The sequence below is a fragment of the Sander lucioperca genome, chromosome 8, assembly GCF_008315115.2.
Source record: "Sander lucioperca isolate FBNREF2018 chromosome 8, SLUC_FBN_1.2, whole genome shotgun sequence".
In the NCBI taxonomy this organism is placed as follows: domain Eukaryota; kingdom Metazoa; phylum Chordata; class Actinopteri; order Perciformes; family Percidae; genus Sander; species Sander lucioperca.
This window is the reverse complement of record NC_050180.1, coordinates 4,232,005-4,251,165: the sequence shown is the minus strand read 5'-3', so window position 1 is coordinate 4,251,165 and position 19,161 is coordinate 4,232,005. Positions and strand designations below refer to the sequence as shown.

Below are 19,161 nucleotides of genomic sequence, written 5' to 3'. Positions count from 1 at the left end.
AGGGGGCTCCAGAGGGTCCCCAGCAAAAAGGGGAGTAATTCATTTTCACTATAATTCCATCCATAAGTAACACAATGACAGAATGTATGACTATTTTTGGTCATGTGTTTAATAGACTTTCTGTAATAAAACATCTAAAAGCTACAATCCTATCAAATGGGGTTCCTGTCGTCTAATTTGTGTCAGTTTAGGGGTCCTTGATGTGAAAAAGTTTGGGAACCACTGGTAAAGACAACTATCACTGGATTACTTTGATACTGAAGAAAACACATGATGATTCTCAGTTCTCGAACTATAAGGAACATCTTTTTTTTCTGTCATTTCTAAGCAGATTCATGGATATTTAATCTTGACGGCCAATTGAGATATGGGAAGTGTAAATCAAACTGAATGTAAAAATAAGTCCATTATATCTGTGTGTTTAGATGTGACTAAATTATGACTCCAAAAAGGAGTGTGGCTTTTGATGCAATTTGCAGCAATCAGGTACCAGAACGCTAGTTGATAGATTAAATATCATACAAATTGTTGTGCATACGTTTTCGTAGGATATGATACAAACCCGTAGCCTGACAAGCCAGACCCACATCAAGATGTTGGGTCTGGGAACTCACCATTGGCAGGGCTCAATCCGAGGGGCGGGATAAACGGTTGTCTTTCAAATTCACTCTGCACGCAATAGGATAGCGCTACAACCAACTAGAGCAACGCTGGTTAATAGATTCAACGTATCCGGTCGGCAAAACTAACAATCAGGTGCTAGGGTTTTTAAAGTACCTTCATTGCCTTCATTAGCTGGGTCACAGTCACTGCTGCTGCAGACCTGGTTGATAAGCATTCCAAATCAGTGGCCAAACTACAATTACTGACAGTTCCAGCTGTTGTCAGATCACCAGCATGCATGTAGCTCTTTCAACTCACGCAGTACCTTTGCCTCATGTCTCTCTCTCCCCCCCCCACAACTTCAACCAGGGAGCTACACCTCACAGTTTGACAAGAAAATGTGAGTTTCAAAAAGTATTACAGTGTCAAAACACAAAAACACCTGTCATTATTTAACTGGGCTTTAGAGTTTGGGCATTTCACGTTAAAAGTAGTGTATTCCCAGAGGTTATTATCTTCTGTTTCAGATTGCGTTTCAAGGCAACATACAGTAAGTGCATTTTGTATTCCACCCATTACGTAACCATGAAAACTACATACAACACAAAACAAAAGTCATAGTTACAAACAACTATAAATTATTGGCAGTGCAACTCCGGCAGCAACCAGCAACATTAAATCAATACCCTTAAAAATGTGAGACTGAGCTGTAAAAGCACACAATGAATTCCAATGCTGTGAGTCAGACCCATGTGCTTGTAGTTGTCAGTATTTGGTGTACACGTGTGTGTGTGTGTGTGTGTGTGTGTGTGTGTGTGTGTGTGTGTGTGTGTGTGTGTGTATGTGTGTGTGTGTGAGAGAGAACACACAGTGTGGTGATGGTACGCTCTGGAATGCAGAGGAAAACAGCACCACATAGATATGTAACTACAGACTAACTCACGCTTGTTTCCATTGTGAAAACACTGCTTGGGGTCTCGGGTTTGGTGAAAATATCTGATAATCTCGTAGAAATCATACTTAACACTAAAATCATATCAAAAAAAAAAAAAGGTCATATGTTCAGGGAGATGAAGCCAGTAATTTTGTTCCAACACAAGGGAATTTGACGTTTATATGCTGCCCTCACTACACTACTTCAAGTTCAATGTATTAACGAAAGTTAAAAGACAAGTACAAGCATAAGACATCATGCAGATATGTGAAATGGGACACCCTGGTAAGCTATTTGAAGTTTGTGTTTAGGGGCCCAGACACTGGCAAAAAATACACTTACATGCATATCACAACTAGGCGTGTGCCTTCCTATGTAGCAGACCTCTGTGCATCATGCTTACTGAAAAGTGCCCAAAAAAAAAAAAATGTAGCTAGTCATCTGCTGCTGGAAGCAGCTGGGATGTAGATGACAGGTATCACAAAGCTGCACGTAGCGTAACTTTTTCTCAGCATGCTCTTTCTTTAGAAAACTTTCTTTTCTGGAATTAGAGAGATGTCATTTAAACTGCATTTTACAGGGTTCCCACTAGGGCTGCACAATTAATCGCAATTTTTTCGAAATCGCAATATGGTGCAATAGTGCAATATCCAAATCGCAGGGTGGGGGCGCAATATTTGTTAAAGGCAAAATATGTGTCAAACCATTCTGAATGAAGTATTGTGGGGCTGCAGAGATGTCCAGGCCTACACACTGTATCCTACAGACTAAAGAAAATATCTTTGTTTGGTACAGATCCTCGCATAAATCACACTCTAAATCAATTCCATTTTTTTAAATATTATTTTTGGGTGAAAATTAGAATAATGATACAAAAATTATCATTCCCTCCAATATCGTGAATCATATCGCAATCATAATATCAGTCAAAATAATCGCAATTAGATATTTTCCTCATATCGTGCAGCCCTAGTTCCCACGGTCATGGAAAACTTGGAAAAGTCATGGAATTTAAAAATCTCATTTTCAAGGCCTGGAAAGGTCATGGAAGCAGTAAAATCCTTGAAAGTTTTGGAAAAGTCATGGAATTTTGTTGTTTGTTTATTGAAATTATTTGTTTAAAGTAATCCTCCGTGAATAGCCTGATAGCCCGTACTATTTGCTGCAGCTGTAAAGTAGCTCTAGGATCCTAAAATGTTTGAATATTGCCCGGCAAGTGTACATTTAATATTCCATGTGTTATATGTTGGGAATGGTCATGTACATTTTTATTAAGGTTCCTTGAAAAGTCATGGAAAAGTTTTGAAATTTTGTCCATGAAAATACAGTATGTGGGAACCCTGATTTTACTCTAAATGAAAGAAAAGAATTAAACAAGTATTCTGGTTGATTTTTGCGTGCCTATGAAGGCACACGTTACAACATTTACTATGTAACACAACAGCCATTTTCACACTTCTTTGAAACTTCCAGAACAAAAATCTGGAATGCTGCTTTTTAAAAACATGAACACACAACAGATTAGTGAAGTGTTTTTGTGTTACGTCTTTCATATAGGTTGCTTTCCTTGATAGAATTGGTGCTGAATTAAGTGAACAGGTGTTGGCAAACAAATGCCTATTTACATGGAGCAGACAGGGAGCAACCATTTCATTCATGTGGAGTTGTTTCTGGCCACCTGACAAGTGGAACTGTAATATTTGCTCTCCTTTTAGCTCCGTTTGGTCGCCGACAGCTCCTCTCTCTGGGCGTTCTTTCTTTGAGTTTGTTTTTACAAGACACACATAGTCCTTGAATTAATAGTTGATATAAAAACAATATTGAAGTTCAGCTTTAAAAGGTTTTACATATTGATGTATAAACAGGAAAAATAAATTCCCTTTCTTAATCCTTTACTGAGAAACAGTTAACTGATATGCATGTGTACATTATACAGGGAATAACTGAGTTTATCTCCAACGTGTGTCCTGCTTCTTGTCAGTCTACTGTTTATTCATGTGGCCGTTCCTCTGTGACTGATCTGCTGTCTGACTGAGGGATTCTGGGAGTTTGTCTGCTGTATGTCCTGTCTCTTCTCATGTCAGCCTGTCTGCACCATCAGCATCTCCGAGTCCCTCCCTTCTCCTGCTCAATGCTAGCGGATGTCCACTGGACCAAGACGGTGCTCATGTCCTCAGGATGTCCACCCTGGTGCTCACATTCGGGTTATTCTGAAAATTCTGTTATTCAAATTGTATCTGGGTTGGCCTCATTTCATACCTGACTGCCTGGAGGGAGAGTCCGTGTCTGAGGTCTTTTGGGAGCTTTCTCTCGGTTTCTTTTTTTTTTATTTTATTTTTTCATGGCAGTATTGTTTTTGTTCTATTTGATATTAATTTCTGTGGGAGTCTTTTGTTTGAGTTTTCTCACTTAAAACATATAGACATGGAGCACTTTTCACATTGTTAATAGTGGTTATAAGAACAGAAATACCTTAATTACTGAAAATATGACACCCATGTTTTCATATTTTCACTAACTTTAATCCTGTTGTATCACCTAATTTTGACAGCATGGGAGGACTGAACATGTATTTCTCTGGAAAAACACACAAGCAATAGTAACCATCACAAGATGGTTTATCTGCACTTTCAGTCCAAGAGCACGCCCTAAACAAAAAGAGTGTGTGTGTGTGTGTGTGTGTGTGTGTGTGTGTGTGTGTGTGTGTGTGTGTGTGTGTGTGTGTAATCCATCATTTGAATGGTCATAAGACTGGAAGTATAGCCTTTCTCGCTTCCACTAGTGGCCCAGAGTCAAGGTGGTGTTCTCACTGCTGGCGTAAACAGATGAAGAGGCTCTCTGGCATGTCCGGACAACTCCAGCAATGCTGGTAATATATCAACATCACACAGACACAGACACAGACACAGACACACACCACCATACATAGCAGCCCCAAAAATAACACTTGATAACATTCACCGTTGAGCCAATGACAAGGATTTCTTTTTTTTTAAGGTAAGAACTGTGAACAATCTTACGAAGAAGATGAGCGAAAAAGAGGGACAGCTGCATGAAGAAGCTAAGGAGAAGCAGGGGAAATAATCGACGTCCGCCCCCCCACTCATTGGGTAATATTTTCTGGATTGTTTTCTTAGCGCATTGTCGTTTCAACATACAGCAACCAACAGGATGGCGGGGCAGTGACACAACACTTGCTGGATCTTATAGTTACAAATGAGGGAAATATGATGGATGATATTCAGTATTTAAACCCTTTAGGTAAAAGGGACCATGTGTTCACCTGTGTTTTGATGTTTAAGGCCATTTGTTACACAAAAACGTTAAGAAATGAAGTTATAAGGAAGAATTACAACAAGGGCAGGGATGCACGGAGGGAATTAGAAAACTTTGATTGGGTACAATCAGCGGTGTAGTCTACGTGATACGCAGGTATACGCTGTATACCCACTTAAAAATGCCCAATGACACGTAACAAGCTACTTTTCATTATAAATTTGATATATTTTGAAATGTCATCTGTGTTTTTCTTCTTCACATAGGCTAAATGAAGGTATTTCCACTGTAAATTGGTGCATAAAAGTGTGTCAGAATGCAGGAAATTAAGTCGTTGACGCTCAAAACTTTGACATGCCCCCCCCAAAAAAAAGGCCCATTCTGGCTCATATATATAGGCCCATACATATACAGTATACCCACTACAATACATTATACTACACCTGTTGAAGCCATTACACTGATTTGTGTTTTATACCTCATTCATGTTGTTTATAATCATGTCGACACACATATATATATATATATATATATATATATATATATATATATATATATATATATATATATATATATATATCTCAACTAATGCTGATCATAATTACTGTTGATGATGATGATGATGATGACGATGACGTCAGGGGGTGTTAACTCTATATGTAGACGTCACCTCGGGCAGGTAAAGGTGTGTGTTTTTGCTAGAGAGCGGAAGGGCAAACTAATTATCAACCGCATTTCTGAGACAAGCGGCCTTTTATCTGTTTAAGATGAGTTTTATTTATGTTGCTGTTGCTGTTCTGCAATAAAGGAACGTATCATTGTTACACTACGAAAGAAGAATGCGCGTTGATTCACTGACCGCTCCTACAATTAAGTTGATAATTAGCCCATCTGAACGCCAGAATGGACCCCAGTCACAGTGGAAATGAATGGATGAGACCGTAGTCAGTGTCTTTTGGATTGATCTGGACTGCTGCCAGAATCTGATTTCACCGGTACCGTGAGTACACGAGCGAATGTGCTGTTTTCCGAGCCTGGTTACGATCAAACATTTAAAAGTGACAAATGTATGAAAGAAGTGTTTGATGAGCAGACAATTAAATATTAAATCCATAAGACTGCCTACGAACTCACTGAAACTATAGGCTGCATACAGCGGACCAACATCGCTGCACGGAAAGCGGAAACCTTAAAAGTGACGCTCAGATATGAATGAAAATATCACGAGCAAATGGAAATAAAAAGGTATTAGGCCTACACGAGGCAACAAAGAAGAGGTGCATGAAAATAAAAGGATCTACTTACAAAAAGAAAGTAAATGGTCTGAACGGACTGAAATGGAAATAAAGCACGGCTGTGCGCATGAAGGAATAAAACTAAATGAATAATTACCGAAATACTAACGAATATTCAAATAAAGTGATCGGATGTACTTGAAAAAGAATTGTACAAACGAATATTAAAGGCTGAAAACGAAAACCGAAACAATGGCAGAAGGAACTGAATGTGGAGTCACTGAAGCCGGGATTACTGAAATGGACGCTGCGCAACAGAGGAAAGCGTTCAAAATCACTCAGCGCATCACGTAGAGGGAAACTTTCACACTGTACACGGAAAATGAATGAAATAAAAACACTGATGAAAGGGGGTGCTGATGTTGCCAGTATTAATGAAGGTGCAAATGAATTTCTAAGACTGCTGGAGGAATTTAAAGCGTGTCATGAATCTGTTCAGGAACTGCTGCCTGAGGATGTGAGAATAAATGAGACTGTGGACTGGTATGAGCCAAAAATGGCTGACTATGATGTTTTTCTAACTGAGGTGGATCAATGGATAAAAACTCAGTCCGATCCACAAGCTCTTGTGGATGTAGGAGACAGTGTCTCACAGACTGGCTCAAGGGGTTCTAAAGGTTCTAAAAGTTCCAAGGTTTCTAAATCTTCATCCGTTGTTTCAGCGCGCATGAAGGCTGCTGCAGACAAAGCTGCTCTGCAGGCCAGAGCTGAAGCTCTCAAGAGGAAACATGAATTGGAAATGGAGAAGCATCAGCTGGGTTTAAAAATGGAATCCTTGGACTTGGAGGCAGATCTTGCTGCAGCTGATGCGAGGCTAAAGGCTCTGGAGGAATTTGAAAGTGATGAAGACTCAGAACCTGGAAAAGAAATGGAAGACCTAATGAATGCATCTGGTGAAATAGAAGGAAGCCTAGCACAACTGGAGTTTGCACGGATAGGAGCTATACCTAAAAACACCCTTACAAAAATTGATACGCACTCAGTACCCACCACCTACTGGAATCACAACAGGGTCTGAGCAAGCACCAAGGACTACAACAATCCCCCATTTAGAGGAACCACATAGACGAGGCGAATCCACTCCCAGAAGTGAAACGGCTCAGGGCCTCGACCTCACAAACATTATACAAAAACAAACAGACTTGGCGGATCTGCTGGTGATACAGCAGAAAGAATCTAAACTCCCAAGAAGGGAGGTGCTGGTGTTCGACGGTGATCCTCTCACTTTCAGTCCATTTATGATGGCTTTTAAGCACAACATTGAGGAAAAAACCAACAGTAACGAGGATCGACTGTACTTCCTGGAACAGTACACTGTAGGTCAGCCAAAAGAACTAGTTCAAAGCTGCTTTCACATGAACGCAACAACTGGTTACGAGGAAGCAAAGCGCCTACTTAAATATCATTTTGGTGACGATTTCAAAGTAACATCTGCATACGTTGAAAAGGCCTTAAACTGGAACCAAATACGTACAGATGATGGAAAGGCACTTCACAGCTACGCCCTCTATCTAAGAGGCTGTGGTAATGCAGTTCAGGAGCTTCCATACATGTCAGAGCTGGACTCACCATCGAACATGAAAAGACTTGTTTCCAAACTCCCATTTAAACTTCGAGAAAAATGGCGTGACATCACTGAAAGAACACAGCAGAGACCTAAATTCCATGACCTTGTTCTGTTTATGGAAAAACAGGCCAGAATCATTCAAGATCCTGTCTTTGGGGATATCCAGGACTCTGCTGGAAGCATAAATGGGAGGAAGTCCAAAAGAGACTTACCGTATATGGGATCTAGCAGCAAGAAAAGCTTTGTTACGACTATCGTTCCCAAGAAAGAAACCAACATGAGCACCAATGCACAGAAAAGGGAATACAAGCCAGAGGACATCCATACAGCCGTTGACGCCTTTGTCAGGCCTTGTGCTTTCTGTAAAGGAGAGCATGTGATGGAAAAAATGCGAGATAATAACAAAGATTCCCCATAAGGAGAAAGTTGAGCTGCTAAAGAAAAATGGACTCTGCTTTGCCTGCTTGGTCAAAGGTCATATGAGTAAAGAATGCAAGAAACGTCTCACGTGTCGGTCCTGTGAGAAGAGGCACCCCACTGTCTTGCATATAGAGAACTTTACTCCAGGAAATCCCAAGCCAGCAGCTAAGCAGGATTCAGACACCAGAAACAACTCCATTGCTAAAGTTTCAGCGGCAGCACAAATTGCTATGGTGTCATTAGCAGCACAAACAGTAAACAGAACCAGAACCACAGACTACAAGTTAGCAGTGGTACCCGTAAAGGTGAAGGTACATAAAGGCAGCTGTTTAATAGAAACCTATGCATTTCTAGACCCCGGAAGCAATGCTACTTTTGTCACGGAGAAACTGATGGAACAGTTGTCTGTCAGAGGAAAGAAAAAAATAAGTTTTTACTCCGAACGATGGGTCATGAAAAGCCTGTGAAAACCCATGTTATGAGAGGACTGGAAGTATGCAGCCTGGATGGAAATAGTTTCATAGAACTTCCAGAGGTCTTCACACAAAACGCCATTCCTGTAAGTGAAGAGAACATTCCTACAGAGAAGGAGATAAAAGGATGGCCTTACCTAAAGGATGTCCACTTAAGACCCATCAAGGCAGAAGTAAGCCTATTGATCGGTGCAAACGTCCCAAAGGCTATGGAGCCACTGAAAGTGATCAATAGTCAAGGTGAGGGACCCTATGCAGTCCTAACACGCCTAGGTTGGACTATAAATGGACCTCTCGGCAGTACGGCATCTATGGATGAGCATGGTCGACCTCAGATAATGTCTAATAAGATATCAGTGGTCAAGCTGGAAGAGCTCCTTGTACACCAATACAACCAGGACTTCTCAGAGTTGGCCTACAATGAGAAACAAGAAAACTCATTTGAAGACAAGAAATTCTTGCATGTAATGAACAGCTCAGTCAAAAGAAAAGCTGGCCACTATGAAATAAGACTTCCGTTCTGTCAGAATAACATCAGCCTGCCAAACAACAGGAAGGTGGCGGAACAAAGAGCACTAGATCTTGCCCGCAGATTTCAAAGAGATGAAGTCTTTCAGAAGGACTGTAATGATTTCATGAATGACGTCTTGAGGAAAGGGCATGCAGAAAGAGTGCCAGAGGAACAACTCCCCCGGACAGATGGTAGACTATGGTACATTCCTCACCATGGTGTCTACCACAAACGAAAAAAAACAATACGAGTGGTGTTCGATTGTACCTCTTTGCTCCAAGGAACTTCTCTGAATTCTGAGCTGCTGCAGGGCCCAGACCTTACGAACACCTTGTTGGGTGTACTCCTCAGATTCCGACAGAAACCAGTAGCAGTGATGGGGGACATCGAAGGAATGTTCCATCAAGTAAGAATTCCTAAAGATGATGTGGACTTCCTCAGATTCCTGTGGTGGCCAGACGGCAACACTAAGCAATCGCTAGCAGAGTACCGGATGACGGTGCATCTCTTTGGAGCAGTCTCATCCCCGAGCTGTGCCAATTTTGCACTGAAGCGGACGGCTGATGATAATGAAGGAAAGTGTGGCGCTGACGCTCTGAGCACCATTCGTCGCAACTTTTATGTAGACGACTGTCTCAAATCTGTCCCAGATGAGAATCAAGCAATCTGTCTGGTAAAGGAGCTCAGATCAGTATGCGCCACAGGTGGATTTAAGCTCACCAAATGGACCAGTAACAGTCGTGCAGTCCTTGCCTCTGTTCCAGCGGATGAGAGAGCAAAAGAGGTCAAAGATCTAGACTTCGATAAAGACAAACTGCCCCTAGAAAGAGCTCTTGGCATGCGATGGGACGTTGAGTCAGACATGTTTTTCTTCTCGATCACCCCGAAACAACCATCAATCACCCGCAGAAGCATTCTGTCGGTGTTGAATTCAGTATTCGATCCTCTAGGGTTCCTAGCACCAGTCCTGCTGACCGGGAAAGGAATACTGCAGGACCTGTACAAGCTAAATTGTGGATGGGATGAGTCGATACCGACTGCTTACACAGATAAATGGAAGGAGTGGCTGAAAGATCTTAAGAATCAGGAGATGCCTTAAACCGCCAGATTTTGACGTTACTGGAGCACAGATGCACCACTTCTGTGATGCAAGTGAGCGAGGTTATGGGGCAGTCAGCTATCTGAAACTGACTCGTGACAGTGGGCTACCTCACATTGCGTTTATGATTGGGAAAGCAAGAGTTACACCTTTAAAAGGTGGTGACTATCCCAAGGCTGGAGCTTGCCAGCGCAGTCCTTGCGGCTAGGATAGACAGGATGATGAGGAAGAGCTTGAGTTAACCCTCGGAGACTCCGTTTTTTGGACTGACAGCACCGCCGTCTTAAAATACATCCAAAATGACTCCAGAAGGTTTCAAACCTATGTGGCTAACAGGGTGTCCATTATTCGAGATCTGACACACAAATCCCAATGACGCCACATAAAGACTGAACTTAACCCTGCAGACAGTGCATCAAGAGGCATGAAAGCCGAGACCTTCCTTCAAGAAGGACACTGGTGGGGAGGGCCACATTTCCTGATGCAACCTGAAACAGACTGGCCAGTGACCCAAGTACCACCTACACTGTCCCACGGTGACCCGGAGGTCAAGAAGGTAGCTGTGGCTTTCAGTACAGGTGTGCTGCATCAAAGTCCTCTGACTCGTTTTATCGAGCACTTCTCATCATGGGACAAATTGATCACATCAACTGCCTGGTTCTTAAAGATCAAAGAAATCCTGAGGCAATTGAGTTTAAAAAAGACAATTAGTGGCTTGGACACAACTGGGTCACAGCTGTCCATGGAGGATTTAGCCAAGGCTGAGCAATCACTCGTGTCTTATGTCCAACAACAATCCTTCCAGGATGAGGTGACCTCTCTACAAAAGGGCCTACCCATAAAGAGAAATAGTAGGATCTATAAATTAGATCCCATCCTCCAACATGGAATCCTGCGAGTTGGAGGCAGACTAAGTAAGCTGGCAATGCCAGAGGAAACCAAGCATCCAGCCATTCTGCCCAAGGACAATCACCTGTCAAAGATACCTCTACGCCACATCCACACCTTGGTGGGTCATGGTGGCAGAAATCAAATGATTGTAAAACTCAGAACAAAATACTGGATCATTAGAGCAAACTCTGCTGCAAGAAGTATAACACGGGATTGTGTACTTTGCAGGAGATGGCATGGCACAGCAATGACACAAAAGATGTCTGACTTACCTCTACACAGGATAACACCTGATTTGCCACCCTTTACTCATAGTGGACTGGACTACTTTGGTCCCATAGAAACCAAGCGTGGCCGCAGCAAAGTCAAAAGGTATGGAGCCTTGTTTACGTGCCTCGCAAGCAGAGCCATACACCTAGAGATGGCATACTCAATGGATACGGACTCTTGCATTTCTGCACTCCGACGATTTATCTGCAGACGAGGCCAAGTGAAAGAAATTGTTTCTGACAACGGTACAAATTTCGTTGGGAGTAAGAGAAGCACTTAATCACCTTAACCTCAGTAAAATCCAGCATGCGATTCACGCTGAAGGTATCAAATGGACATTCAATCCTCCTTATGGTCCTCATCATGGAGGAGTATGGGAGCGGCTCATCCGAATAATTAAAAAGATCCTCTACTCCATCACAAGGGAACAGACCTTGGATGACGAGAGTCTCCAAACAGCTCTATGCGAAGTAGAAGCGATCATGAATGACCGGCCCATCACAGTCTTATCTCAGGATGCGAAAGATCCAGAACCTCTGACACCCAACCACCTGCTTCAAATGAAAAGAATGCCTACTCTTCCACCTGGACTGTTTGACAAAAAAGATACCTATTCCAGAAGAAGATGGAAACAGACCCAATACATAGCTGATCTCTTCTGGAAAAGCTGGACACGAGAGTACCTTCCACTGCTACAAGAAAGACAGAAATGGAATAAGGTTAAAAAGAATCTAAAGCATGGAGACATAGTGCTGATCATTGATGAAAGCTCACCACGCAACTCCTGACCCACGGACAGAATCACGGAGATCTTCCCCGACAAAAAGGGACATATACGTCGGGTCAAGATCAAGACACAAAATGGCTCCTTGGAAAGGCCCATCACAAAGCTCTGCCTTCTACAAGGCATGACCTGATGAAACGGGTCTGACGTATGCACCTTTTTTCTTACTAAACTCCTGAAAGGACTTCGGTTGAACTTATCTTTTTATTCTTTTTTTTTTTTTTTCTCTCTTCTCTTTTTTTGTTTTTTCCTCTCAAACAAGAATCTGCGTTGAACCCTTCCTTTTTGAATTTTTATGAACTTATTTTGCAAAATGGACTATCAAAACTAAATGGAATATTTATTTTGGTTTATTCTTAAAATTCTATGGACAATCTTGAATATTGTCACAAAGGACTCTTGAGTGTATGCTTCCCATTCATAAATGTATGAATTGCCCTGTACCGGTCAATTAGGGGCCGGAGTGTTGAAGCCATTACACTGATTTGTGTTTTATACCTCATTCATGTTGTTTATAATCACGCCGACACCTATATATATATATATATATATATATATATATATATATATATATATATATATATATATATATATATATATATATATATATATATATATATATCTCAACTAATGCTGATCATAATTACTGTTGATGATGATGATGACGATGTCAGGGGGTGTTAACTCTATATGTAGACGTCACCTCGGGCAGGTAAAGCTGTGTGTTTTTGCTAGAGAGCGGAAGGGCAAACTAATTATCAACCGCATTTCTGAGACAAGCGGCCTTTTTTCTGTTTAAGATGAGTTTTATTTATGTTGCTGTTCTGCAATAAAGGAACGTATCATTGTTACACTACGAAAGAAGAATGCGCGTTGATTCACTGACCGCTCCTGCAACACCACTGGGTACAATACCTATCCAATTATGATGTTGAAGATTAATTAAGGCTGAATAAAGTAGAGGGGAAGTCTGTACCAATCAGTCAAACCAGGCCTATGAATAAGGAGCATCACTTCTGCTTGGACAGCATTACAAAGAGGAAAATTAAAGAGAAGAATGATCTTGCGAGAAATGCAATAAAAACGAAAAACTCAGAGGTACAACAGGAGTATCGGAGAGTTAGAACCTTTACGATATTAAAAGAAAGTTATACGAAGAACATTTGGCAAGACAATTAGGGCTGCACAATTAATCGCAATTTTATCGAAATCGCAACATGGACTAGTAAAAATATCCAAATCGCAGAGGGGGCGCAATATTTGTTAACGGCAAAATATGTGTCAAACCATTGTGAATGTATGTTAAAAAAAAAGTATTGTGGTGCTGTAGAGACGTCCCGGCTTACAAATCCTATCCTACAGACTAAAGAAAATATCTTTGATTGGTACAGATCCTCACAAAAATCACACTTCGATCTTTTATATATATATATATATATATTTAAAAATAATAATAAATATTTTTTTTTTTCAATGAAAATGAGAATAATGATACAAAAATGATCATTCCCTCCAATATCGTGAATCATATCGCAATATCAGTCAAAATAATCGCAATTAGATATTTCCCTCATATCGTGCAGCCCTAAAGACAATCTAAACGAAAAACTAAAGTTTATCTGGAATTATATAAATAAAGAGGACAACAAAAAAATAAACATGACTAGGAGGATTATATTTTATATATTACATATAATAAACCAGCTACCTTACCAAGAAAAATGATGGTCTGCTTCCTGGCTGTCTTGGCCTTTGAATCTTCGTGCTTGGCGGACCCTTGAGCTCCGTTGACGCCGCCGTCCGCACATCCCAAAGGCTTCCGCAGGACGAGGACCATGGCCTGGCACATGACGGCCACACAGACCAGCACGATCATGTACACGATGAAAGCCACGAAGATGCTGACCCTGTACATCACCCAGTGCTCCCGCAGATTGGTACAGAAAGTCAGATTCTGGACGGGGGTTTCCGCCAGGACGGGAATGTGTCCCTCCGTTCCCGTGGCAATCAGCAACGGCAGGGCCACGAGCACGGCCACCAGCCAGGCAAAGGTGATGAGGGCAGAGGTGCGTTTCCCCCCCAAGGCTTTGTAGCGAAACGGGTGACAGATGGCGACGTAGCGCTCAAAGCTAAGCGTGGCTACGTTGAGGATCGTGGCGTAGCTGCAAGCCTCGAACAGGAAGTTGTAGATCTTGCAGAAAGCGTTCCCTTGTTCGGTTGTGAACGGGAACCAGATTGCGCTGTAGAGCTCCACCGGCATGCCGATGAGCAGGACCAAGAGGTCCGAGCACGCCAGGCTGACCATGTGGTCGGTGACGTTCTTCTGCAGGTAGCCATTACGCTGCAGCACCTGTGTCACTCTGATAGTGATTGAATTACCCAGGATACCCGTCACCAGGATGAGGCTGTAGAAGATTGTCAGGAAGATTTTGACAGGGTAGTTGGGTTCAAGCTCATGCCAGTCTTTCTCATCTGCTCTCTCCATTTCCTCAACCATGGTCACAGAGTGGGGAGCTCAGGTTTTTCCCCAGATATTGATTTTTTTTTTCCTCCCCTTAAGCTTATCAGTTCTGCTGGGTGAAGTCTCTGTGATTAGAGCCAGAAGTGAGCCGTTTTCCGAGATAACAACTTAACACTGAATACTTCTCTTTGTCTGGAATGATGTCTGATTCTTCAAGGAGAGTATTCCCAGTGGGCGGTCAACTCCAAATCACAGCAGATGGAACATTTCATGACACTACAGTAGAGAATGTGAGGATCCAGTCCAGTACTTATAAGTTTCTGGGATGGTTTTTTTCAATATTCAGTGTCCTCTTATCACCAAGAGTCCGGTGTGTGGTTCCCAGCCTGGCCCATCTCCTCCCGTACCTGATGATCCTCTGGGATCCCCGAGAGTCCTCGCAGGTTTTTTTTTTTTTTTAGTCCAGGCTCAGTTGGTTTCACCATAGTCTGAGCAAAGTGTTAGCCAACGCTCCACTCACACAGGTTTCCTCCTCCCACCTATACTAAGAGGGCAGGGCAGTTAAACATTTCGTCAGACATGGTGAGCCCTGAGGCCTGCTCTCAAATTCTTATCAGCACAACTAATGTGCCTCCCTTTTCACAGAAACACTTGGTTTTACGCCAAGTTACTGTTGAGATTAGGAATATAATAAAGAAACATGAAATGGGATGCAACTTGGAAACCAATTAGAAGAAGAAGAAAAAAAAACTGAATAAAAACATGACTGACTTTGACCAAATAAATAAAACTGGATGAGATTAACAAGCTACCGTAGGAGTTTAGTTTGGAGTTGTTAAAGACAAAGCTGGAGCAGCTGAAAGTGACATTCAGAGAAGAAGTGACATTAAACACGGCTGAGAATGTGGCAGAAAAGAACTATTTAGGCAGACAGAGAAGTGGACGAGGTATATAGTTTTTGATAAATAAAAAAAACTAAGTGCAGGGAAGTTGAGGAGTACAAACAGGAACCGAGCTGAAATAAACCAGGCATAGCTGCGTAGGTTAGCTGAAGGAGGTATGTTAGTGTTACATACATGCAGTTTTTTTTTCAGATTGCTTAAGCACTATTTTTGAAAGCAGGGACCAGTTTTTCTAAACACTACAAACAACCAGCACAGCCACACACCCAATCAGCAGAAGACCTCAGACCCTTTGCAAAAACTATACACTAATTTCTAAAAACCATATTTTGTTACCATATAAAACACACACGTTCCATATGACTTACACACTGCAGTTGGTAACCTAAGAGTACTGTAAATGAAGTACACAGAGAAAGTGCAAATATATAATAAGTTCACCAGACACTACACAAGACCAATGCTGCAGACTGAGGAAAATATCATTTATTTCTCTCCATATACCCAAATCAGTCAACATGTCAACATGGAGAATCCCAACAACAACATGTCCCAGTTTATATACAGCTACTACAGTAGTGTGTAGGCTATAACACTGTTAGCTCAGCAAACAACAGACACACATGAAATACTATATCCAGTACAAAATACAGAAAATACTAGACTTACCTGCTGCATTTTATACTGTATAGTGCTTAAACCTGATTGGTGTGTCTACAATTACAGTTTTTGCCGATTGCTTTGGCCCAGATGTGCACCACTATAAGCACAATGTCAGCCTCACACTTTTTGCAAAACACTAAACACACTTGTATTCATTACACACAGAAGTATGTCATGATGTCACTTCCTTGCAATTCCAAAGCACTAACTGTCAAATGACCACACCTATGAGCCAATCTGTGAAACACAGCCATTTACCACGTAAACACATGATGGCTTAATTTTAGACACACCAATCAGGTTTAGGCACTTTAACCCTTGTGTTGACTTCGGGTCAAATTGACCCGTTTTCAATTTTTGTTTTATATCCAAAAATGTAACAATTTAAAACGTTGGAAAAAGCAAAAACAAACTGTGAAAAAAAAGGCGTCAAAAACGTTTCAAGGTTGACAGGAAGACAACACAAGGGATATAAAATGCAGCAGGTATGTCTAGTATTTTCTGTACTGTATTTTCAGTTGTTTTTAGATCTCTTTTTTTGTTTGTTTCTTTTTTTACAGTAATTGTAACCTGTACTGGATACAGTATTTTATGTTTGTCTATTGTTTGCTGAGCTAAGTTATTGTATATTTGCACTTTCTCTGTACTTAATTTACAGTACCCTAATCACTGAGAAGTGTTTTAGGTTACCAACAGCAGTGTGTAACTGGTTCAAACTGAACTAAGTCATATGGAACGTGTGTGTTTCATATGGTAACAAAATATGTTTTTTATAAATTAGTGTATAGTTTTTGTAAAGGGTCTGAGGTCTTCTGATTGGGTGTGTGGTTGTGCTGTCCCTGTTTTCAAAATAGTGCTTAAGCAATCGGAAAGAAACGATAAGCAATAACGTTTTTGCGCACCTGATGGCTGTGTTTCACAGGTTGGCTCATAGGTGTGGTCATTTGACAGTCAGTGCTTTGGAATTGCAAGGATGTGACATCATGATATACGTCTGTGTGTAATGTATACAAGTGTGTGTATTGTTTTGCAAAAAGTGTGAGGCTGACACTGCTTATAGTGGTGCACATCTGGGCCAATGTTTTGCGCCTTGAGTGTAAGGTTTTGATAATTGTGTAATACTTTTGATTTCAGTGTGTAAGCAATCGGCAAAAACTGTAAGAAAATGCAACATAAACAGAATCATGATTGGGTAATAACCTTTGGGTGGCTGATACAATGATACTCAGAGAGACTGGTGTTGCTGTGTTTCAAAGATACAATAAATATATTGTATTTTCACTGAGAAGAACAGGCTCATTTATCCTTAAAGGTCTCATATTGTATTGTATTGTATTGTATGATTTCCATGCCTTTTTTAATTTAATTCGAGGTCGAGGCGCTATATAAATACTGGGAAAGTATCAAAACTCGCAATCCAAAGAGAAATGGACACAGCCTGTATTCAGAAACGGTGCCTTTAAACCAGCCGTCAGGACTTCCTGTACAGTTGTGATGTCACAACTATACTATATATAGGTAGAAAGTGCTAATACAGTGCCGTTACAGTCATTCCCCGGCTGCAATAACAGTGCAGAAACCCAGAGAGAGCAGATAAAGAATGCCCTGGAAGACCTGGAAGACCCGGAAATGTTAACCAATCAGGGCAGACTGGGCTTTTTTCGGGAGGGGGGGCTTGTACCCTGAAAACTCACCAATAAAGGCTTCTAAACCAAATATTACACAACTGGGCATGTCCCAGCAGGAATGTGACCCCAAATTATACTATACAATGATACTGTTGATATGTAACTGTGCTAGTGTCTTGCTGCTTCCTGTAGTTCTGCATGGCTTACTGAGAAAGCGTATTTGTTGCTCTAGCTGCCTGTGTGGTGTCTTGTTGACTTCTGTCTGTATAGTTTAACCTGTACTAATGTCTCACTGTTTCCTGTTGCTCTGGTCTAAACTCATCTGGCCAAAGGACTACAGTTGAAAATTAGCCGGCTGGCTAACACTGGCACATTTACAGAAATGTTAATTAATGGGTGTTGTCCTTTATAAAATAAAGAATAAGAATTTGGGGAAAATGGACAACTTCTGCAGCCAAAATTACAGTTTTCCCTGGCGTTAGCACGTAACTAGATGTAAGTAGCAGTGGATTGTAATGGAATATAGCAGCACTTTGTACCGTCAACAATCTCCAATACAGGCTCCTGCAGGCACCAAATATTACATAACCATATGTTCTAGCATGTGACCTGAAATTGGGGTTTAAAATAACATCAGTAGCCAAGATTACAGGTTTCGCAGACGTTAGCAGATAGCTACATGTAGCACCAGGGTGTAACGTAAACACTGCAGTAGCGTGCCTGCATGGAGCAGACGACCATATATAGAAAGCCGGTTCTGCATGACATGACACATGACACCGAGCCGAGAGTGGAAAAAAACTGTTGAAACAGGAGCATTCAGAACAGTGGGAAATCTGAAGTTTTGGCTTACAGGGATTTCTTTTAAATACCTCATTATTTTGGCCACGTTTAATATGAACATCCGACACTGTAACATTATAAATATAACTGAAAATACAGAAAGTCATAATAGGTCTCCTTTCAGACAGAGGGTGAACACAGGTGTATTCAGACAGACAGTATGAGGGGGAAAAATGAGTTTTTTGAACAGTAAAGCATGTAAACATGTTCCAGTAAAAACCCAGAATACAATGAAAATGATCTTTATATGTCTCTTTTAAAGCATCACTTTGTCATCCTTAAAAATAAGAACCTTTTCCCGAGACTTCACCAGGCACACAGATGCTGTGCTTTCACAGACAAAAGCTGAACAGGTTGAACCTGATTACATGAAAGCTTCGGGTGCCCTCTCATTGTGATTGCGTATTGTCAGATGCTGCCGATGAAAGCGTCGTGTTGTGCATGGCATCACATTGTCAGTGGCAGATGTTAACTGCCAAAAGTGAGAGAAGTGAAATCATGGCTGATTGTTCGTTATGATACTGAAGCCTCTTAATTTACG

The 19,161-nt window shown here is 41.3% G+C and overlaps 1 protein-coding gene across 1 annotated transcript in view; it reads right to left on the bottom strand.

The window, feature by feature from the left end:
- Positions 1–15,176, bottom strand: part of gpr39 (G protein-coupled receptor 39) — a 50,632-nt gene extending 35,456 nt beyond the window's left edge. Inside the window, exon 1 of the mRNA XM_031289638.2 lies at positions 13,837–15,176. Within this exon, the coding sequence (XP_031145498.1) occupies positions 13,837–14,620 (784 nt within the window). The 5' untranslated portion in view covers positions 14,621–15,176. The remainder of the gene's footprint in view (positions 1–13,836) is intronic.
- Positions 15,177–19,161: the final 3,985 nt, after the last annotated feature.